The sequence below is a fragment of the Cottoperca gobio genome, chromosome 5 (genome assembly GCF_900634415.1).
Source record: "Cottoperca gobio chromosome 5, fCotGob3.1, whole genome shotgun sequence".
Lineage (NCBI taxonomy): Eukaryota > Metazoa > Chordata > Actinopteri > Perciformes > Bovichtidae > Cottoperca > Cottoperca gobio.
Genome location: NC_041359.1, coordinates 2,295,936 through 2,321,116, shown reverse-complemented (window position 1 = coordinate 2,321,116; position 25,181 = coordinate 2,295,936). Strand labels below are relative to the sequence as shown.

Genomic DNA, 25,181 nt, shown 5'->3' with positions numbered 1-25,181 from the left:
TGGATAATGGACACGAGTGAACAGCAGGTCAGACGTGCAAACGGTTCTGTTAATACGACATTGAGTGTCTGCGTTGATGGACACACATGCAATCTGCAACTCGTTTCTGCACATACTGTCCAGATGGTCATAAGATTTTGGCTGAACATGGACAAACATGTGCATATGGACCCTCGCAGACATAAGTAGAAGAGGAAAAATATGTGACACAGATCATGACAGACCCTTGCAGCCAAGCGGAAGCAGAAAGTATGATGTGAGCTTACACAGGAACGATGGAGAAGAACATAAGGATGAATCTGTTTGACTGTATGGACCACATGTAGACGAGACAAGAACTGAAGAAAAGAGAGGCAGGCTTGGGTAGGTATGGAAGATCTGGTCTGTTAGAGGTCTATATCCGCCTTTGTTTAGGCGGAATAAGGACTAGACTGGACGAGAAACACTGCCTTAGAAGTTCCCTAATTATTTCCAAAGTCAAAAATGCAATTCTGATGACAGTCCAGCTGAAAAATGAAATTACTAGTTGACCCATAAGAGAAGCAGCTCTGATATAGGGCTGCTAACTGAAGCCTGCCTCCCTGTGATGCTCTCTCCTGTCTTACTTGTACACAGAGCTTTGCTGTTGAGGATGAGCGCTCCACCATTCGGGTAACCGTGCCAATTAGGTGGTTTCCCTCGAGCACCTGAAGATTCAGCTCAGATTACAGAGACCTGACAACAAGCTAACAGGATGATTGAACAATTATGGAACTGTGTTAGGGTAAACTGATAATATATTTTTAAAGCTACTTTACAGGCAAGCATCCTTTGGAGGGAGAGTAAAAACATAGGAAAGGAGACTGTAATATGGAATAAAGAAGGGAAGGAACATCAGGCACTGACAATGACAACATTGACTATGACATACAGTGTGCGAAATATGTAATGGAAAACAATACTGTGTGTTTCACCTCTTACCTGTTGGTCTAAGTATTCCAGGTTGCGCTGGAGCTGAAGGTCTAATATGTCCTCCTGAGCCAAGCAGCAGTAACAGCGACACACATGGAAATCACACAGACACATACTGTACAGATACAAGGCTTTCAGATAAAACAGCAGCAAAGCAAAGCACAACAACCATCTGCCAATCACACTGAAGGTCTGCAGCTCCTGGGCAGCGATCAACTGTAATGCTTCAAACACAATTCCATAGATGTTAATATCGGGTAAGTTTTTGACTAAAAGCTGCTGATTTCACTGCTCTCAGGTCTTGTTCACAAGAACAATCTTAAATGTTATCTCAACACTGTGTTGCTATCTTGTTCTCGAGCTTCATCAGTCTTACTAAGGGTGCGTTCGTAAATATAGACCGCTCTTAAATGTATAAATCCGGAGCACTGTTGTAATATGCTGTTTGCTTATTCAGAGCACCACACTCTCGGGGCGGCAGAACGGACTCTGGGCTCGCTGTCTGAGGAGACGCAGTGAGTGTGTGACAGCCGAAATGCCAGGAACCGTCATAGCAACAATCAAAAACTATGGACTTATGGGTCAATTAAGTGAAATAATTCAACACTCAGCAATTACTCATTTTGTATTATACTTATCGAAAGGAACGTTTTTCTTTCATCTACATTAACTTAGCCGTATATTCACATAGAAATAAAACGTTCTTTTACTTCGAACACCAGGCTCTCATTTTATAGTAAAGCGTCAGATAGGAATTACAAAAGTCTTCCTCAGCAGATGGAGTTCGATCAGTTGTAATGGGAATGGTTTAGTTGTTATTTTGTGACCTAAGTATGAAACCTCCGTCGATTATGGAAATAAATGGCAATGTCTCTGTTCTGATTGTGCTCCATGATTATTCTCCAGCCATCCACTGACTCCTGGTTCATGAACTTTGACCTCCCCCAATGATGAGAAGATTTGGTCTGGTGTTAACAGACAGCTGATGTTGTATTTTTATGCGGTTCAAGGTAACAGGTAAACAAGCATAATTGTCATTGTTCTCCTGCCTAAGAAAAGCTAAACAAAAAGCAAAAACAATTTGTGGTGTTTGGAAGAATAAATGAGTTCAGGAGTCTCACAGCCTGAGGAAAGAGACTGATGTGAAGTCTGGTGGTACGAGAGCAGACACTTCTGTATCGCTTGCTAGAAGGCAGCAAGGGGAACAGGCTGTTTCCGGGGGGTTTGGGCTCTTTGCATGAATCTCTTCTCACCAATATCACTGATGCTCAGTTGATAGAATGCAGTTTTAATCCCACTCTGCGGAGCCCTCCTGTCCTGGGCCGTGCACATCTCATGCCATCCTTGGTTTTGCTCTAAGTTTTTCTCTAAGCACCACTCTGTAAGATTGTTGATTTCCTCTCATCTCATGGTTGTTTGAAATCTAGCCATTGATAGTAGGGTCATCCGCAAACTTGACAACAGAGTTTTCTTCATGTCCAGGGGGCTGAGCACACAGCCCTGGAGGGCTGCACTGTTCAGCACTAGAGTGGAGGAGGTGAGACCTCCAATCTGGACTGCCTGAGGTCTATTTGCGAGGAAGTCCAATATCCAGTTGCAGAGTGTGGTAGTGAAGCCCAGGGTGCTAACATGTAATATATCCATTGTATCAAATGCTGAGTTGAAATCAACAAACAGCTTTCGGATGTAGGTGTGGTTATGTTATAGATGTGTGGAGTGGGCTGAGTGGAGGTTAGTGGAGACGGCATCCTCTGTGGATCTGTTGGCTCTGTATGCAAACTGGTGAGGGTCCAGTCTAGCTGGGATGTTGTTTCTGATGTGATTGTGATTGTGTCTTTGTGATGACCACGTCATGACCACAATGTGTTGATGTATGATGTCACTGATAATGTATATTCATCCAAAGATGTGATTCTCCTGGGTGGCAGCATCTGTGCACTCAAAACAGTCATGAAGAGCTTCTGTAGCTTCATCTGTCCACACTGTAATCGTTCTGATGGTGTTTCTGATTGCTGGGAGTAAGTAGGCAGGATAAGCAGGGAAATGTGATCTTATTGTAAGAGGGGACGGGGGGGGAGATTTGTAGCTGTCAGGGATATGTGTCTAAACACGGTCCAGAGTATTGTTTCACCTAGTGGGGTTGTAGACATGCTGCAATAAAGCTCCAGCTACAATTAAAATACCATCCAGTTTTTTTTGTCATGTGACTGCTGATGACCTCATATAATTCTTATTGTGCATTTTTTTTAATTTTCATCAGGAGGAATGCAATCAGCAGCTACACAACAAATGGTGAATTTCCTTGGAAAATAATCTGGTTGTAATATAAAAAATTGTAAATCAGGGAAAGATCGTCCATCAACTTTAACAACGTTGAATCAAGCCATGCATCATTGATGTAAACACAGAGGCCACCTCCCCTCTTCTTATTGGAGTCTTGTGATTTGATGGCACATGAAGTGCAACAGCTTGATCTGGGATGTTATGATGCAGCCAGGTCTCTGTGAAGATACAGGCACAGCTGGCTCTGATCTACCGTTGCTGTTGTTTCACTTATGTATAAATCCCCAAGGCTGTCACATGTGCTGTCATGATGAAGTCATACATCACTCCAGTCTTTCTCTCAGGGTGCTCCTATTGGTGTCGAATGGTACCCCCCTCTCTTACTGATAAGATGTACCACTAATTCTTTATGTTGCAGCCTTCATATGATTTGTTGGATGAAGGTTGAGACTTAGGTCATGTAATGATAAGCAAGCAAACTCCATCCACTGATGAAGACCATAAGATGTGGTTGAAAATGCCTTGAGTTAAGAATATTTTTAGGATCAATAAATAGCATGTTCATGCTCAAATACAGCTGCTTACGCACCACAATGCATAATGTTTATCCTTGACGCTTAACAGAAGTGGCGAAATAATTTCCTTTCTCATTAAACTCTGGCAAAGCCACATTTTTTGTTAGTTTCTGCTCGTTAGCAGCTTTCTTTTTCACTGCTTTTCATTTCTGCAATCAGCTGGAGAAAATGCCAGGACATGTTTTTGTTCTTTTGCTGTCACATTTCCTCTTTAGTCAACTGGCTTGATGCTTTCTGAACTTAATATAACCGCTTGTAAGCCTTATATTCCATTGATCACGAGTGACATTGGAATCTCTTATGTTTAAACACACACACACACACACACACACACACACACACACACACACACACACACACACACACACAGACTCATTCATATATGCACACAAGAGCAGTCCCAGTACCGTGTTATGGACAGGACAGCAGCAGAGAGAAGTAGAAGAAAGAGAAGTCGGGAGAAGAGGTCCAGACAGAGAGTGATGTGTACTGGTTAGTACAGATGAACAGAGGAGTGATGTGCGGAAGAAACCCCAAAGCAAAGCTTCACATACCACTGCATCAAAGCAACATAAGATTTGGCGATTTAGCGCCCCTACAGTCTGAGAGTGCAATTTTAAAAAGGCCGCTGTCATAATATGGACACAATGTTACTTCAAGTGTCGTAACTACTGTAGACTACGCCTACCACCACAGGACTGTGTGTATTACTATTTACGTTTTAAAGCACATTAGTGGGACATACCATTTTATTGTGGATGGAAGGGGATACAGGATAGTTGTAGTGGAAAAATCCTTGGCTTAAGGACCTCCTGTCTCCAGGGTAGTCATACTGAAGGGAAGGTAATAAGGAAAGAAGGAGGGGAAGAATGGAGGCAAGAATGAATGTAAGTTGTTAGAGTGGAGTAAGATGAATACACCATCTTAAAACAAAACATTAATTTCTCATTCTTTCTTTCATCCCCATTGACCTTTTGAGCTAAAGGTCATTTACAGTCGTTTTAATTTCAAGCCTTAATTCTAAGCAGCGATTCTAATTTTTTTAAATCAACTTTCCTAAAATGAAATCCTACATTGAGTATAATTATCAGGGAAAACAGATATCTGAGTGTCACAGATTTTAGAACAAAAATCTAAATAAGTGATATTGAGCCTTGTCACAAATAAATTGTTAAGTTGAGATGGCAGCTACCTTTTATATCTACTGTATGATTCTACAAACATACACACAAACATACACACATTGTTTTACCTTGGGTGAGCTCAGGGATCTCCTCAGGCTGTAGACGGATGGATCAGCGTAGATCACGTCGTCCCTCATCCTCCCTGGAAACCGGTCAAAGCGTGCGGACGGCGATCGAGCCGGCGAGGCAAAGTTGTGTTGCACCGGTGAGTAGGGCCCCCCGGACGACGAGGACGGTGACCTGGGCACAGACCTGGAGCGCGGCTGGATGGACAGACGTCTCATGGATTTTTCCATTCCACCAAAGTACGGTGGCCCCCATTGGTCCCTGGGCATTGGGGGTCCATACAGCTGATGGGGTCCGTCCCTCAGCGAGTGCCGCTTCTCCTCGACAGTCCAGCGTCGGTCGTATCCCCCCACAGCAGAGACAGAGCAGATACTATCAGGTCGGAGGCCTGGCGGGTACAGAGGGCACTCCTCCACATACTGGGGGCTACTAGGGTAGCCATAGCAGTCACCCGGGATCCCCTGGTTAACTGGGTAGTAACGAGATGGGCTGGAAGGACAGGAAGATTGAGATAATTGCCTTCAAATTAAATGTTAAAACTCATGAAAAGACTTCCAGTTTTAAGGTTGTTAAAACCAGCAGCTGCAGAAAGTCTTTGTATAAAGTGTTGCTAAGTGTGTTAAATAAAGTCAAGGGTAAAATAAAAAATGGAATGTCATCTCTTTTAGGTAGGCTAACTGTATTATTACACACATCTAGTGCTACCCTGATAATACCTTTTAATTATAGTCAACTTTATTAATTATGCACATGGAAATGACAGCCACTTTACTTACCAAATACTGTACATGAGGTATTTTGAAAGCGTAGGAAATAAGTTAGACCCAATGTTTTCCCTCAAATTACTGCCCTGACTTGTGCTGACCTGTATGCTCAGGTAAATAATGTTAGTTTTGCCAGGAGGCTCTGGATCTCAATGGAACTAAAGTTTAATTTGGCCATAAACTTAACATTACCATAAGTCTTGTTAACATGTCATCCCGTTTCATTTCATCAGTAAATTTGATGAACAGAAGCTTTCAGCTCATGATTTTTAAGTAGCCCCGACTTACCAGTCCAATAGCACCAGATGGACTGTGTCTGTCCTTGTGTATCAAAGTTACGAACTAATAAACTGTATTGGAGATTAAGATTAAAGTTTAAACTTTGTGTAGAAATGTTATGCGATTACAGCGCCTTTAATTTAGCATGCATTTTTCTGTCTCGAGAAAAATGTGACAATTCCAGTGAAAACTGGTGCCATGATGTTTTTCCTTTTAATACTACCACTACGAGTCACTAAAATCAGATGTGTTCCAACAAATGGGGCTTAAAAGATTAACAAGGTCAAAGCAGAGGCTGAGTCGGAGGCAGTGGAGGTGCAATGCTTTGATGATAATATTGAACAATAATGACATATACAGTACGTAGGGGGCGGGGGGACACCTGCACGCACCTAGCTAAATGATCACTCTGCCAGTGTAAGGTCATACAGTACAGTACAGCAGCATGTGGTAACAGTATCCCCCATGAACACCATGGCATCCTCTGAAGCTAAGCGCAAAAACTGAAGTAGACCTGAAGAGAGAGACGGCTGATCTACCTGTTGATGTCCTCCTGGGAGGCCATGCCCCGACGCTGGTTGACCCACTGCTGCAGCTGGGCCATGGAGCTCTTCCTCTGGGCCACCCTCTCTGGAACCGTCCTGGGCACAAAGCCCCTCTTCAGCATCGCGTTATCCTGCAGTTCCCTGGGGTCATGTGATTGGCTGACACTCCCCTCTGGGTGTCCTTGAGGGACACAATGTCCACTGTGACTCCTAGATGAAGGGGGTTTGCTGGTGGTGCGAGGGCCGTGGTTGCCCCAACCATTTGGATGGGGACCTCCCCCTTCATCTTCACCTTCTCCTCCACCTTCTCCTCGTCCTCCGTCATTCTTTGTCCCCTCCTGATCGGAGCAGGGGGTGGAGAGTGGAGGTGTCTCAAGGCTGTTGACCCCGTTGGTCTTAGTTTGGGGCTGAAGGTCACTGTCAGTTTCATTGTGTGTTTGTGTGTTTGAATGCTGTTGCGTTTGTGGGTTTGGTGCCCTGGTCACCATCATGTGGTTGAGATCCGCTGTGTTGTTTATTCTGTGGAAATTGAAGGAAAAAGAAAGCATGAGAATAGATCGGAAGCTTTGTTTTGTTTCAGAAAGATCACAGAGGCAGAAATATAATTTAAAACCAGAACATCCAACAATAAGAAACTGAGTCAACGATCATTTCCAATGGTCATTTTATGTTATTAGGAATGAAGAGTTTTGTACATTTCTCCTTTTAACATAATTTTCATTGCAATAACTATCTGTTCGGGACGTTTATCTTTGGTCTGGTTGGTGTTCACAATGACTTAATAGGAGGAAAATCCACTTCCACTGACTGTCAGCAGGTTATGATGTACTAATGCACATCTTATGCTGTGCTTGAAATGGGCCAGTACTCAGAGTTAGTGTTGCACAGAATACTCATACTAGAAAAGGTAACATGATATCCTGCTGTTAAAAATAGTACAATACCCCATTTTATTCATATAGGTACTTTAAGAATGAAAGGGTTTTAATAACAACCGTACAGTGGAGCAATGTGTGTGTGTACAGTACTGCAGCCAAGGAGTTGCGCCCGCCTGAAATACAATAATAATAATAATAATAATAACACAGAGGCTCCGTCATCTTTATGGCTCCCACATTGTAAACGGCAGCAGTGGCGTATTGCAGCCTCTCTCAGCCTCAGACAGAAATATAAAAACCAAATTCCTACATTTATTCTGAGGTTTGTGACATGCTTTCACCCAGTTACAATTTCTTATTTTTCTTATTTTATCAACAAATGTAGACCAAATCAGTTAGTTGCTGAACATAGTCTTACAGTAGGTGTGGATGTATGATGAATGGATGAAAAATATGCAGATGTAAATACCCTAAAACATCTTGTCTCATAGTGCGTGCATTGCTGCAGATTATACTCCCCTGACAGTATCAGCAGAAGACACCACAGTAACAACATTAAAACATTCTAAGACTGTGCTTACTACTGTTAAGATGTCAATGACACATACTAACATGCACCGTATCACCTGGATATAATGGACAGGACCGTTCAAATAGACTGAAGGGAATATACATTGCCTATGTGTGTGTACTGTGTGTCCAGTATGACTCTGTGCATGTGTGTGAGCGGCACCTCTGTGGTGGCTGATTGTGGACCTCTGCAGCCTCGCTCATGGCTCTAATCCACTCTTCCTGTTCCTCATGGCTGTCTGCGCTGAAGTAGTATGTCCTGGTCCCAGCGTGCTCTGCCTGCATGCAAAACACAACAGGACCCTTCAACTCTCCTTCCTCACCCTCCTCCTTCTCCAACCTCACCTGCAGAGGGAGACAAAGCACGGAAAGGCAGCACATAAGTAACAATCACTATTATTATTATTATTATTATTATTATTATTATTATTATTATTATTATTATTATTATTATTATTATCATGTTCAACATCCCCATCATATTTATCAGCAGTAACTTCATCTTCTCATGCATGATATCAACGATGTTCAGATAAAAGGTGATTCCAGTTGAAAGTTATGACTGATCCACTTTATTTGGATTTCAAACTGAAAGTGAGTACAATCTCCACTGCACGGGAAAACTGTGAGCACACAACTACTGTAAAGTAAGTACATAAGGTCCTCCTCCTTATATACAAAGCCCTAAACGGAACCGCAACAAGTTACACTGCCAACTCTCTAATCAACTATGTGCCCCCAAGAACATTACGATCATCCACTACTGGTTTATTAAATGTTCCCAGAAACATCCAAAAGAAAATCGGGGATGCAGCCTTTTGCAATTATGCACCAAAGCTATGGAACACTTTACCTGCAGACATTAGGGAGGCAAGTTCGCTCAATATCTTCAAAAGTAAGCTAAATACATATCTCTTTACTTTAGCCTTTAATAGTGATATTTTATATCTCTTTACTTTAGCCTTTTAATGGTGATATTTTATATCTCTTCACTTTAGCCTTTTAATAGTGAATTTTGTAATGCTGCTACTCTATGCCACTTTAAACTAATTTAAATGATTGCATTCTGTACGGTTCGTTTTTGCTATAACTGGTTTAACATTGAATGTGTAAAGGTAACTTCGATACATTTCAGAGTGTGTATTTTTAAAAAACCTGAGATCAAATAGACTGTGTTACCATGGGACAAAGAGGAAGTTTCCCTGATAAATAAGTTTGCATGTTCTTTACACAATTAGTTGAACATTGAAAGATTAAAGAATATTATTGGAGAAAACTGGGCTTTAACCGATAGATTTCATGAAACTTAACAAACTGGGGTTTGTTTATGAAACAGGCTTTAAACCTAGATTTTGCCAAAAGAATCTGGACTCACAGAGACGTCTGTGTTTTAAACGTTAATAGGTCAATAAAGAGATTGATGCTGTAAACGTAAAAAGTACAAAGACTACCAAGAATGGGTAGCAAAGGGAGTAAAGCAGTTGAAGGGTTACAGGGGCCCATTGTTGATCTCATGCTTTCAAAATATGGCTCTGATAGTTTAAAACATTTACAAGAATGGTGTCAAGAATAAACTTTGTACTACTTTTTAGGTTTTTGATGTGAAGCACTTTGCGCTGCAATTCTTGTATGAAAGGTGCTATACAAATAAAGCTTATTATTATTATTATTAGTATTACATCGACTCAAAGTTCAAACAGGAAGTGCTTCTCTAAAGTTTGATGGAAGTCTGAGGACAGGGTGTCATATGCTGTAGCTTACTTATTGTAAAGGCCATTGACACACATTTGTGATTTATGATATTGGCCTGTATGAATAAAATTTACTTGACTAAACTTGTGTTTGGATAATAATTTTAAAGTTTGCTCTCTTCCAAATAAGTGTGCTTGTTTCCTCATCTTGTTCTGAATTATTATTTTTTGATGCCATTGTGTTCCCAGATCTGAACAATTATCTTGGTGAGCACAATGTTTCTGTTACCATACAAATGAAAGGACATGACTACGAAAATAAGATCCAAGTTTTGATAAAATGGGATTATCCATATCCATGCGCAATCCTCTGGTCAGCTGTTCTCGCATTAAAGCTGCACTCAATGATTCTGTTACACTTCCAAACAGCACCCTTAATCCTTAAATATCCCCCAGCTCACTTCTTGAGTTTTGAAACTCAAACAGTTCAGTTGAGTTTTGAAACATTATAGGGTTTGCAGAGGTGGTATTGGTTGCAATAACAACATCACAGAGGGTACTTTTGAAAAGCAGATTTGACAAGCAGTCTAAGAGTGGTGCAGGGATGATGTATTTGTGTAGACCAAGTCGGAATTTAGCGTCACACTAGATTTTGGATAATTGCAGAAAATAAACTCTGTGGCAAACAAACTTCTATGACACTTATATGTTTTGTTAAGAAGGATTGTCCCCACATATTAACACAACTTTTAGGATTCTTGAAGCGTAAATGTAATCACTCGATAAAACTAACGTTAGGCCATAAACAAACAACAGCACGGTCACATGACTTCACGTCACCGCCACTAAGCTAAAGGCTAATGTTTGGCGTGATGACCTTTAGCAGTCCTATTTAGCCACTTGTTAGCAACTGCTGTTTTTAAGACACATAGAAGCTTCAAAATACAGGAGCGAGGTGTTTAGTGATGTAATTTATGTCGTAGTACAAACCGTTAAAATCTCTTAAACTTACTTCTAACCAAAAACCCTTTCAAAAAAGCCATTGACTTCGAGACGAGGGAGCCGGAAGTGCTAAAATGCTAACTCGTTTCCAGGTTTTAGGACTCATTCCTGCAGCACTCTATAACTAAACAATCCAAACAGAAGAAGACATTTCATGCATAATCCTTAGGTATCCAGCTGTTATGCAGACATGCAGTACAGGAGACTTAGGCATGCAGTTCATGAGATGAAGGGTGGTAAAATATGAACACAGTACCTACTGTACTTTCTACCACAACGGGAGACAGCGAGGGCCAGCAGACCTCACAGGGGGGGGACAAATGTGGAGGGAGAGGACACAATGAAGATGGGAATGTTAAGGGTTGTAGTGGCAAAGGTCACAGGTGTCAGGGCTGCAATATGTATTCTGTAAGGCTGTGGCTATCTCTTGTTAGAAGAGATGGCTGAGAACATCTGGAGCTTCTAAAAACCTCACATTACAAAGTAAACACATACATACTGTATGATGAACTCTTATATCACTTGAGTCACTTTGGATACTTATTTATGAGTCACTATGGAGGGGAAACCCTTGTACGGTAGAACAAAGCCACTGTGACATCAGAGACATCTTCCTTATTGCTCAAACACCAAATGAAGCATACTAATTAAAATGACAGTTGAACAGGAATAAATGCAGCTGATGACATAATTATGTAAAGTGTAAAACAAATATATCTCTAAAATACACCACAAGAGGTCAGCACAAGCAAAGAAGTTGGACAAAGATATCATTCTCTCCAACAACATATTTAATGACAGACTTGTTCTGGGCTTAATGTACGTGTTGTACACAAAATCTAATTCTCCAACTCCAGGTCAGATACATGTAGTGGAGGAACAGAAGAAAGTCTCCATATGTGAACATACAGTTCTGAAGCAAATATACATACAATGACCTTCTCTGCATAATATCAAATATCTAAATACTCAATGTTGAGAATGGCATCAATCATGACCACATGTGTTACTCATTTGTTATACAATTGTTATACAGGCAAGGTGTCTGTTACACTGTCGAAATACAATTTTTTTGATATCAGATATCCTAGAAATTAGGTTTCAAGTAGTGGAAACTACACCCTTGTAACAACCTCATTTTTATGTATTTCTGCTCTTACAGTTTTTTTCTAAGTGTCCTTATGACCTGATTTCCACACGTCCATCATTAATATGTTTTCTCTTCCAAATACATTGCGTGCAAATATGTATAAAATATATTTAAACATGTCATTTTAATCCGATATTCAACGATAAACCCTTATTTCTATTAAAACAAGATAGTGATGATTGTTTAATAAAATTAAAGAATGATATATTTTGGTGTATGTGTGTCTGTGCGTCAGTGGTAAAGTGAAGGACTCTCTCAGTGGTGGCTTTTATATTTGACCTTGGCTTCTGTTTCCAACAGTAATGACTGAAGGCAACTGGGTGCGTGTGTGTGCGTGTGCGTGTGTGTGTGTGTGTGTGTGTGTGTGTGTGTGTGTGTGTGTGTGTGCATGTGTGTGTGTGTGTGTGTGTGTGTGTGTGTGTGTGTGTGTGTGTGTGTGTAAAGGAGGAGGAGGACAGCCATAAGACAGCAGGAGGAAATGATGTCACTGATAAACACTAGTCTCTTCCTTCCACGGTGGAGCACTCTGAGGCTCCGCCTCCAGCAGTGACACAAGGTGATGCAATTGGCTGAAATGGCTGTATAGTACGAGGCAACAGTAACCTAGCAACAGAGGTGGGGCTATGGGTGTGTGCGTGTGTGTGTGTGTGTGTGTGTATGTGTGTGTGTGTGTGTGTGAGTGTGTGTGTGTGAGTGTGTGTGTGTGTGTGTGTGTGTGTGTGTGTGTGTGTGTGTGTGTGTGTGTGTGTGTGTGTGTGTGACCCTCTCTTTCATTGTCCTTCCTTTGTTCATTCATTCAGGTAGTAAAAGGGAGAAGAATGGACGAATGAGAGAGGAAACGTGACATATATCAACATTATCTTCCAAACTTCTCTTCTAAAATTACTCGGATTATTTACTATTATTTGATATCCTTTGGAACAAAAAGGAAGGACGCAGAAAGAAGGAAGGAAGGAAAGAAGTAAGGAAAGTATTTTCCTTCCGTCATTCTTTCCTTCCTTTATAAAAACAACAGACAACAAAAAAGAAAGTGATAGAAAGAGTTGATGATATGATAGGACATATATCGATAGAAGAAAAACAAAAAAAGAGGAACAGAGCAAGGGAGGGAAGGTAGAAACGAACGTAAAGATGAACAACAGGAGGAATTGAAGGAAGAACAGATAGAAGGAAGGAAAAACAATAGGAAAGAGCAGATGAATAAATACAGTGAGAAAAGGAAGAATGAAAAGGAAGGAGGAAGAGAGAAGATGAAGACGAAGAGGACAGAAGGAAGAATTAGATTAGATAAAAGTAAAGGGAAAATGAAGGACGGTAAAAAGTAGGTATTGATTATACTTAAAATGTTAAACTGCTACTAAAAGTGAGTTGAGAACACACTTTTAAATGAATGTGTTGTATATTCCTCCGTCTGCTCGGCTGTGTGCTGCATGTGATCATGATGCCTTCAAATGTCAAACTATTCAATGTGAAGTGAATGGTAAAAACGTTCTCCAGCAGACCTCTGCAGGTTGCACTGTCTGATGTCCAGTCCTAATAGTTTGTACAGGAAAGACATTACATTACGGAAGTTATAATACCATTTTAGCGGATGTTGTGTTCAGACGAAGTGGCAAAATCTGCAATTCCTCATATGGCCACTTGAGGCAGGCTCCAAAAACGAGTCAGTCCCCATAGACCCCATGTTTACATGGTCAACTTTAAAGAAGAAATAAACATCTTTACAGCCTGGTACAAACAACGTTTTTGGTCTCTATGGTTAGAGACTGTTTAATTTATAATAAGGCTTAAAGCTATGCATAATTAATGCCATGAGCTTGGCTCAGCTCCACAGACGATCTACTTATTTTCCAAAATGGCGCCCGCTGGAGCCAGCCTCAAACTCCAAACCTAAAAGATTTGGAGCTTTTAAGGAAAATATTCCCATGTCCCAGAAACCCCACTAAACATGTCATGAACCATACTCTCCATACTATATATAGGTGTACCCTGTCCAGCAGTCGTTGAGACACATTTCCATCGACAAGTCCCACCTTTAGGAGGCAAACATCGAAAGATCTAGTGAAATCTTTTGCTAAATTAAAGAGAACGATCCACCTTGTTATTCACAAAAGACACAAGTGGATACAGTACATCACTAACTGTACCTCAGGACAAACATGTAAAAACATGTATGAATTTAAATATGGCAGCAAATCAAGAATCTGTGTGAGATATGTCTTTGTCCCATGAATCCTGTATATGTAAAGCAGTTGCTGATAATACAATAATAAAGCAGCCTATAACATAGCATAGATGCAAAGCAAGTAGGCTGTCTCTCCCTCTCACAGACATACCAGCCCGGCAAAAGAAAACTAACAGAGCTGTGAGAACCTTTCACTAACAACTCGGTGATAACCCGAGACAGAGATAGAAGCAAAGCTCACCTGCACAACAGATATGAGGCAAGTCATATTTACAGTAACTTAGGTACTTACTTTAAAATAATGTACACTTAGAGTGGTACCATCTTAAAGTCAATATAACTGTTTTTTAAAAGGTATAATATGTAACTTTTCCACACATACATTTCAAAAACCATCTTGATGTTATATTTTTATATTTTTCTTGCATTATCCCAAATATTTCCAACAATTCAAACCTGGAGAAATTAAAACATAATTTTAATCAATGTAACAGTAACATATCCACTTTTTGCATGTGTCACTGTTTTGGTTGTCATTTTTACGATACGCTTTGTAGATTATGTCTGTATGTTGAACCTGATTAAACATGTGGGGAATGTCTTTTCTCCCTAGTCATCTGAAGAAATCAATTAAAAAAAGAATCCATACTGACTTGCTGTGGTCAGAATATCAATAATGACCCACAATGAGAAGACCCCATCGTGTTCTTGCCCCTGTACTGCCTGGGACAAAGGATGGTGTAATGGTCATCACACGTCTTTGCTCCAGAGTAAAGTCAATGATACTGGACAAATGGCTACTTGTGGCTTCCAGAGCATGATTCTTTTCCAAGTTTTTCAAATGTACAAGACATATCAAACTTTAATCCAGTTAGTCATGACACTTCCATTAACGTCAAACAAAAGGCATTTCAGAATCAAATGAGCAGACAACCAGGAAATTGGCTAAGCACACTCAATCCTTGAAGATATTTATGACCACATGGTGGTTCAGTGGTTTACTCGCATCAAGCAGATTCTGCTTTCTCAACCCACTAGAGCTGAGTGAATGTTCTCCAAGTGTCTATGTGTGTAACTTCTGTGATAGGCTGGTGATCTGTCTTTGCTGTGTCCTGCTTCTCACACAACAGGAAAAGTGGACAACCTCATGACTGTAACTCTAGCATCATACTTAGGAGAGACTTCTAGTTTCACTTCTACAAAGACTCTATTAGTGGAGGTACTAAATATCACAGCCTCCTAGGACAACTAGTTTTTCTACCTGGTTCAATGTAATGCTAAACTCTCTTTGCACCTGGAGTATTTCCCAGTGCAGTGTTTGGGACATGATCAGCGAGCAGTGGACACCGATGAATGTCGCCTCAGTCAGTGACATGAACACCAGAACGGAGAGAGAGCAGCACAAAAGCCCCAAAGGAATGAGCGCTCAACTTTTTACAGCTACCTGATAGTTTTGTTGAACTGTTTGCTGTCAGGAAGGGTGAGGCTTAGCGCCACAGCACACACAACTCACATATACACAGAGAGGTGTAACCCTATGACTCTGGCTGTTGAGTCACACACACCCACACCTAAAGCTAATGTTTAATAATTGACCCTATGAGGGGGTGGTGAAAACAACGCATTTAAGGCTTTTACGAGTTTTAAAATAATGTTTAAAGTTCTTGCTTCTACACACACGCTCCGTAGGCACTATTCTCACACTGTGGCATTTCTCTTCTAAAACACCCACAGGGCACAAAGTAAGATTTACAGATTGGTGACAAGCTTTGGTTACAACTACAGACCAGTGTTTTGGCTATATTTGAAGACTGTGACATAACAAGACTATCGGTTGGAGAGAAATTCCTGTCCTGACTACAGCCACACCTCCACAGTCAGGTCGTAAAGTTGCAGGTACAACAGGTTTGGACAGCTCTCTGACTGAGCTGCTGATTGAAAGCAACGCTCATAAAGAGGACAGATCTCTGCTGTAGGTGAATAATTCACTTCACTGCCGGGGACTGTTTACAATTTGACAAAAGAACAGGATTGTCTGCTTCATAAAACAAGATTAAAAGGATGTCTAGATTCTTGTCAGACCCAGTCTGACTGGGTGAAAGTTAAAAGATCTAAATACTTTAAACTTTTTATGCATTGTAAACTAAATATATAACAGACGTGCAAAATATGTCTTATTTATTGATATTTCATGATGATGGACTTTTGTTGTGGTCTCTGTTCTGTGTTTTGATTGTGTCTATATTATCATTATTATTTACTGTGCTGTACCACAAATAGCCACTTTTAGGACATTAAAGTTGTCTAAGTCTAAAGCCACGTTTCCACTGTACGGTATCGCTCAACTCAACGCGGGTGATTTTACTGGAGGTAGTACCCTCTCAGTGTGGGCAGGATGATCAGCTGTTTGCTCTAGCGACACGGCTTGAAACTGCCAGGTAAACGGGACACTTCCTTTCATCAGCAACCAAACAGAGGAATGTCTGCACGTAGATTTGTCCTTTGCCATTTAAAATAAAATCTGTGTTGAATGAAATAAAAATACAATTACTATTGACGGTAGTTTGCTACTTAAATATAGCTAGTTTGTGAAGAATATCCTTATACGGGCTTGTGACGATTCTCTCTGACCAATCAGTGCTCTGCAGGTTTTTACAACAACATTTAGTGTCCGCTCAGCTCGCTTGAAACTTCGGCTGAGGTGGTACTAATAAAAGCACCAGGTACTATCCCTAGTGGAAAACCAAAAAGACCATATATTAGGCCGTAACATGCAGTGGAAATGCAGCATAGGTCAACTTCAGATCTGACTGCAGCTTTCTGTGACGAAAATAATCGGGGTTCTTTGCATCTTATCCATGTCGGCGACCTGGATCTATGAAATCAGTCGGATGGTCCACTACTTGGCATAAACTGAAATGTCTCAACAACTACTGGATAGATTGGAATTTCCATGGTTCCCAGAGGATGATCCTACTGACACTGGAGATCCCTTAAGTTTTCGTGTTGCGCCACCAGCAGGTCAAAGTTTCAACATCCACTCGATGGGTTGGCACCAAATTGTTTACACACATCATTTATTCCCGAGCGAAAACACTATTAACGTTTGGGATCTGCTGACTTTACCTCTCGTGCTAACATGCAATTCTGTGTGAATAGATCGTGATGGGATCTGGTACACACATCCATTTCTCCATAAGGGTAAACTGTAATAAAGTGTGAGTAATACATTCAGTATGAATGAGGTTTTTCCTGCATATCTGTCACATAGACAAAATTAAGACACATATCAAGCTACATTTTTTTATTGATTTAATCAACTTATTTTTATGTTACGTGACTTTGAATTAGTTGCCATATTTAAAAAATATCCATATACATTGAATCCGGGTAACAAACACATTTATGCACACTTGCTGTCACATCTGAGAGAAGGATCTTTAAATGAAGTGGTCGATGAATGTGTAGCCTTTGGTCTGCTGAAGGCCAAACCTGCACCTCCTCCATCAATGCAACCGTCACAATAGATGCACTGTGTCCTCCCAACTCTAGCTTCACACACACAAACATATTAAGTGGCTGACATTCAATAGACAGCCTTAACAAGCTGTAATTATCTATTTACCTGTCTTACATGACTTTGCATCGAAGATACGATGCAGACTATATTATAATATATATATTATATTATATAACTTGTGCATTTAATACCTTTGTCTTTCATTTATATTCATTAATTTATGTTTCCTTTTAAAGCTTTTTGCCGTGTGCTCAAGCTGCTATGTGTTTCAATTAATTCGATATGAAGGATGATTTAATTGTCTCTTGAATTCTAATACTCGAGAGCAACAGTCTGTGGGGAAACGGAGGAGGCTCAGTGTCTGGCTAGAAGGATCATTTTGGTGTCTTACAACTTGACGGGATGCAAACGTGCCAAGAGTTTAACCAGATTATTTAAACCCCTGTAGTTTATAAATGTCAGCACTGACAAACTATGCAGTGGGTCTGCGTTAAAGAGTTTGGGTAATCATTTTACCGTGCACCTTTTTGACCTGTCATATCATCCGACTTCTTATATTATAATATTAATATTGTTAGCATTATTGTTTACAATTTACAGAAACAGCCTGACTTATAGAAATGCATGTTGCATTGTGTATAAATACATATATATATATATATATTGAGCTCCTTCACTGTGTAATGTACACCAATATCAGAAGTCATATTCCTCATATGTGTACTTATACCTGGCCAATAAGCTGGTTCTGATTCCGTGCACTGATATGAAAGATAGCCAAGACAGGGAAAATAACATAACATAACATAAGTAATACACTACAATTATCCATTAAGTACATACATGTCTGTGTCTGGAAACTTCCAATTAGAAGGCAAATATTCTAACGGTGCATTGGGATTAGAAAACTAAAAAAAATCATATGTTGACTGAAAAAAATGAAGCTTGAATCAAATATCACTTGTTTTCTATTTGGCTGTATGTTGCCCCAATATGTTGTATGTTATCCAAGCTGTAACAACAAGAAGCTGTTAATTAAATATTAAATTAAGTTACACCCCCCTTTAATTTGTTTTCAGTTTGGACAGAAATGTATTTCCAAAGAAGCGATCTGATAAACCCGCAGGACTTACTGTCCAGCTAGACAGATACCAGCGGGATCACAGGCTGTGGCCTGCTTTGTCTATGTGTCATTCGTGGGTCATTTTGAACTGACACTTGTCGTCAACAGAAGTAGTTAGACTTGAATCACCGGACTGCTTTGTCAGAGGCACGCTGGGGCAGGACCACAGAGAGTCTGAGCCCCACCTCTAAGACGCCTTGAAACACCTCCTCCAATAAGAACATCTTTAGAAAAGACACGCTCTGTCATAAACCTGCACTATCTGTATTGTATATACCAACGGTATGAACTCTCACCAAAACAACCCTCATGGTTCATTCATGTGTTACCTCCACTCCCTGTTAAGCTGACTCTGCCTGTCTCTGATGGTAGCCTTGTCCTAACTAACATCTGCAAAGCGGCTCCCTACTGCAGCACAAACAGCTGACGTGTTGACACATAGTGGAGAGTTAAGCCACACAGATCGAACAGTTTGCTACCGCTGCAGTAGATCGTATTAAGGGGCATAGTGATGGCATACTCAACTTTTGCCACAATGCAACGCAACATCCGACAACGCATTGCATTGGCCAATCATATACATCCACCCTAACGTGCTATTTATACGCTAAAACTGTGAGTGAGATTTTATTTACGTGCAAAACATTAGTATGAAACCAATAGTACGTGAATTGTATGTGCATAGTCATTCCGGTGAAATATTACAGAATGCAAACACTGGACACAAATAAATATCCCACAATACAATGCGTTATAAATCTGTGATTTTGTCAACTGTAACTGTTGGTCTAGTTGCAGCCTAATTTAAGCATTTTCTGGTGACGAAGATGCCGATAATGACGATACATACATGACTGAATTTGTTTGCTTTAACATGCTGATGCAACATGTGTGACAAAAGCAGAGAAATTATCTGCCACTTTTTCAAAAAAAGAAACAAAACAATGCTTGAGGTTGTTCGTTTTTCCTTTTAAGCCTTTTAGTGTATAGAAGGCTGCAGAGTTTGATGTATTACTGTATTACTTTGTGCCAAACAGACAAAGTATCACATTGTTGCACCAGATTGACTTGATCGTTAGCTGGAGCTGCCTGTCACCTGCATTGTCGGCTGACATTACAAGTTACATTACAAGAAACAAAATATGATGCCCGTGTAGTGCCATCATGGGTTTAGGTGGTTTCACTTTAATACTATATTCTTACATGTTCATGCTATGAAATGTCATCATCATATGAGGATATTGGGAATTAGAAAGTTATATTTGATTCAAATTGATTTGAAATACTTTTGCTTTTGTTCAGTGGACGCAGAGCTGTAGAAGGTTCCACGTTAGAACATTCTGTGACCTGCTGCCTTCTACAAAAACAAGCTGTGGACTTTGGGCTCCTCCAGCTTTAGGAGGGAACATCACAGACAAGGTGTTCAAAGTCATCTTTAGTCATTTTAGGGATCGTAGTGATTACTTCCCATGTTTTATTGTTATCCACATTTCCCCTGGTATCTTTTAAATTTAATTAGTTTTTAATTAAATTAAAAATAGTTCCAAATTAATTGTGGTAAAATACAGTATTTCAATCTATGCATTGCTCTATTAAACACATCCATACATTTTTCAAATAGAAAAATATAATCTTTAAAGGGACCTGAGCTAAATTAGCCCAGATCCAAACAGGGAGAGAGCCCTGGTGGCAGCATCATACTCCACCAGCAGCAAGAAGAAGCCAGAAGAAAGAATAAAACATCATACCACTGCGGCTATACCACTACCAAACAATGTAAACTTAACTGTTTAAATTTGTGTCTATAGATCCGCACGTTACCACAGCCTGGCAAACTGATGGTGCCGTCAGCCTCACTGACAAAGTCAAGACCTGAACAAACAGCTCTGTTGCACTGCACCCACACCAGCATGATCCCAAGAGAGGGCCAAGTTCAACATCAACTGAAAACAAATATTGCAACTTTTAGGAGATGGCAGATACTGCATTTGATGTGTACAGCCAGGCTGTATGATAAACATCTCAATGTTAACCAGTAATTCACAATAGATTCATTGAATGGTGACAAGACCAAAACAAGTTGGAATGATCTCTTTACATAAAAAGCTATGTTGTATAAAGAACACATATCTAAAGACACACGTTATTTGATGTTGTTATAGTGTAATTAGTGCCACCAAATAAACACTATTTAAAATGATGTTTTGTGAAGCTGGAGAGCTTAGCTTAGCAAAACAACTGGAAAAGATGAGCCAGGCTCTGTCAAAAGTCCAAAAATAAACCTTCCCAGCCCAGTAGCCCTAATAATGACATCCACTTATTTTGTGGTGACGGGAGATGACTTTCACTGTGCCACTTTGTGTGAGCAGGCTGTATCTATCACTCAGCCTGGCAGAATCAGTGTTGACTTTAAAATCACTTACGATCAATAACTTTGATTCAAAGGCTTTGTCATAGTCTTTTATGTTTACCTTCCTTTATGATATTTTAGGTCTTTAGGTCTATTTTTATTTTTTAATATATTTATAGCTTCACTCTTCCTGATGAATCTAGTCTTGTAACTCTGCTGTGTTTGCAACACGACAGAAAACATTACTGAGTCCAGTCCGAACATGAGCTAACAAGCAGCACCCTAACCCTGGGCATGCTGTCAAAACCACCCTGAGTATATTTACTTAGTCTGTCTCCACTGCAGGTGTGTGTGTAGAACATATATGTGTGTGTGTGTGTGTGTGTGTGTGTGTGTGTGTGTGTGTGTGTGTGTGTGTGTGTGTGTGTGTCTGTGTGTGTGTGTGTGTGTGTGTGTGTGTGTGTGTGTGTGTGTGTGTGTGTGTGTTTGTGTATAGGTACATGAACTGGACTTTGCACCAGAGCTTGCACTGGACATGCAAAGAAAGAGATCAACAGAAAGGACTGAATGTTCTAAAAAGTGAAAAAAGATGATAATAACAAACAGTGACTGCAGTAAGAGAGGGGCACATGAAAGAGGAACAGATAAAAGAGAGAGAGATATACAGAGAGAGAGAGAGAGAGAGAGCGAGAGAGAGCTGTCACTGTGTGTGTGTTTCATGCTAATGCTGAAGAGGAAACAAGGCTAACTTTCCAACTTATATAAAGCTTTACTCAGCAGATTCAGACTCAGCTAACCTACATTACATTCTCATCGTCTCATCTTTATTCAGCTCTGACAAACAGCCCTGTCAGGTGGTGTGCTGCTGCTTCAACTGGAGCTCTGTTTATCCCCAACTGTCAGTGCTGCTGATGTGATTCATCAGGATCTGAGGAAACACAGCCTGTTGAACTGTTTTTCATGAGCAGCAATTATGCAATTAATATATTGTTGGTCTTTGATTGTCATTACCTCCCACCAATAGTGTATACACCTTGCAGAGAAGTCTCACCTACATGTCTTTAAACTGGGACGTGGTCCTGTTACTGCTGTCCATGTTGGACATTGCAGATGTGATGCTACTACATTAGTTGTCTGTAGAACGCCTTTTCGAGCCATGTGAAGATAAACATTTTAGTCGTTATCTATCACCCTGGATAATTGTTTACTAAAGAAGCTGCTTGTCAGCCTCTTCTAAAACAACTTTGTGAGAGTTCAAAAATAGCAAAGAATGTCCATGATGGGAGTGAATGTTCAATATATTTAATACTATTTGGTTTCCAAATAATTGCAATGGGACAGTCCGGTGTACAGTTAATGAGAAATTAACAAAATAATGACACAAATCAATGTCAGCAAAATAATATACACAACCTCAAAATAAAGCAATATCTGATGAGAAAATATGAAACAGGACTATGAATCTGATCAGACATTACAAGCCATACTCGTGGAAGTCCTAGTTCAAGGTTGCTTCCCCAAGTGAAAAAAAAACATAAATCCTCCAATCTGATGAGACTGAGGGACTTCTGTCCCCAAGAGGCTCTTTAACAGTCATAAATAACATCATGTGACGGAGCCATGAAGCCCGTCAGCTTCTATCAATCAACCAAAACCAAACCAACACCCTTCACAAAGCCATAGCGATGCAACCAAGGAACAAGTTCAAACATCAGTAGATCCTTCTTTTGCAAAAGGCAGTCACATTGCACAAGGATGAGTTTTCAAAGGTTATATGGGACTGTAAGGAATTGATATCGCTCAGCAAACCTACAGCCAGCAGCCTTACAATACCCCTGCTTTACAACATTTCTTACATCGATATGTTCCTACATAGAACCCATTTCTTTGGCACTAAGACACTAAGTCTTGCACAATAAAAGTCATATGCACTCATTATGTTAACGGGTACCCATTGCATCCCATGCATGAAATGCAATTACACATAAACCTCCCAGCACCCTCTGTCCCTCCACTAGGATGTTACCGACCTTAAAGGCAAACTTGCGGGTGATGTTATCCGAAGGCTCCACTCCTCTGATTCGGAAACTAAGCAGCGGCAAACTCCCTAACACCGTGTCCTCGTTTTCATCTGTGAAGAGAAAAATGAAAGCGTGAAAACATCCCAGAGAAGCAGAATGATGATCTGGAGCATGGCTACAACTACTGTGTGAGGAAAATTACAATTACAGCCCAAGCTAGTTCATTCAACCTGCAGGATAAAAGACAGCAAAACAGAGGAGGGGTGTTCAGAGTCCAAACATGAGAGTGGAATCCAAGCTGCTCTCCTCCCAGCACTCTCTCTGCTCCCACGGTGACAGCTTCCTAGAATAGATATCCATTATGGTCCGAGGGTCCCTCTGATAAGCAGCAGTAATGGCTCACACACACACACACGAGGATCCAGCAGTAATAAATAGTAGCACTGTAGAAGGGGAGCACCGGTTCTGACTAAATAATGGAAGGAGGAATGAAAATTTCAGCAGTTTGAAAAGGGATACACTCCTCTCTATGTGACCTCTTACCTCTTATTTCCCGAACATAGCTCTGCACCGACACTCTCTGCTGAGTGTGTTTATGTGTGGGTGTGTGACAGAGAGAGAGAGAGAGAGAGAGAGAGAGAGAGAGAGAGAGAGAGAGAGAGAGAGATAGAGAGAGAGAATGAGGGCAAGGGAGCAGGGAGAGAGAGAGAGGGACGAGATCTCGCGGAGGGGGAAGGGCTTGTGCAATCATACAATACCCTGATCCCTGCTCTGTGTGTGTGAGCGTGTCTGTGTGTGTGTGTGTTTGCGCAAGATAATGATCAGCCCATGTGACTCAGTGTTGCAGGAATCTTGGCCCCGAGCCAACTGTACCTGACGCTCGTCTACACCAATGACACACACACATGCATGCATAAAGGGACGGCAGGTAAATAGAAACACTTCTACCTCATTTCCGTTTGTGTCTCCCACTCACACTTGAATGATTTATTGATGTCTGTATTTATAGACTGAAACCATGAACATGCATTCTCTTTGAACAGAAAACACACTATGCAACAAACAGGAAGGTACTCAAAGTGACATATAGATTATTATAGATAACAAAATGCAAGATAATAAAAGGTATTTATTATAGGATAGTAGTGATCTGGCAGAGCCCGAACAACTTGCCCGTACCAGGATCACCAACGCAGAATGGCAGCGCAGTGTTTGGGAGAACTTCTGCCTGTACAGTGGCCAGAGCAGCAAAGCTGTCCCGTAAAAGGAGAGGCATCCAGAGGACGCCGGAGAGCCGAGCAAGCCGCTCTTGACTCTTGCTCCATGCTGACCTTGGAACCACTGAACATTCCCACATCGTCTATCGATTCTGACACTAACTTCTTGGATGGCTTGATTATACCTAAGCCACCCAACTTCCCCAGCCAATTCGGATGTTTCCTATTCTTCTGGGCATTTTAGGTGATCGCGAGGCTCTAACCAGATGAATCCACCCAATCAACCAATGATTCTGAGATTCACCTGGCTCCGGAGGCATAATCCATACGTTGACTATTTGTCTGAAGTCTGCTCTGTCTCCTGTTTCCAGCGACAGTAGCGACATACGGATTTCCCTGACCTCGCAGGGATTCCCCCTTGTCTTTAAAGGACGTTTTTAATAAGGCACAGGCCACGTCTCTAACACCACACCAAAGAGGAAGAAGAGGGTCGATGTTTGCAAGGGGGGTGATTTCCGGAGTACCTCTCTGTACCTCTCTTAATATAAAGAAACTAGTCATAAATTAATAAATCTAATTATTAGGGAGCGTGATGCATTTTGACTCTGGAGGGATCTTAATGCTAGTGAGACTGATGGAGAGTGGCCTGCACAGCTGTAGCCACACAATTAATCAAGTCCGAAAAAACTTGCTGTGAATGGATCAGTCCCTTCCTACATCCAGGCCATGGTCGAAACATACACCCCAGAGCATTCACTTCACTCTTCATCAACCAATCGGCTTGCTACTCCATCACTGCGAGCGGGACCCAGATTACCCTCAAACAA

The 25,181-nt window shown here is 40.8% G+C and overlaps 1 protein-coding gene across 1 annotated transcript in view; it reads right to left on the bottom strand.

Annotated features, from left to right (window-relative positions):
• The window catches only part of plekha6 (pleckstrin homology domain containing, family A member 6), a 112,265-nt gene that overhangs the window by 20,168 nt on the left and 66,916 nt on the right, over positions 1-25,181 (bottom strand). The window contains 5 exon segments of the mRNA XM_029430690.1: positions 4,555-4,641; positions 5,062-5,548; positions 6,642-7,166; positions 8,259-8,440; positions 23,147-23,247. Coding sequence (XP_029286550.1) covers positions 4,555-4,641; positions 5,062-5,548; positions 6,642-7,166; positions 8,259-8,440; positions 23,147-23,247 — 1,382 coding nt within the window.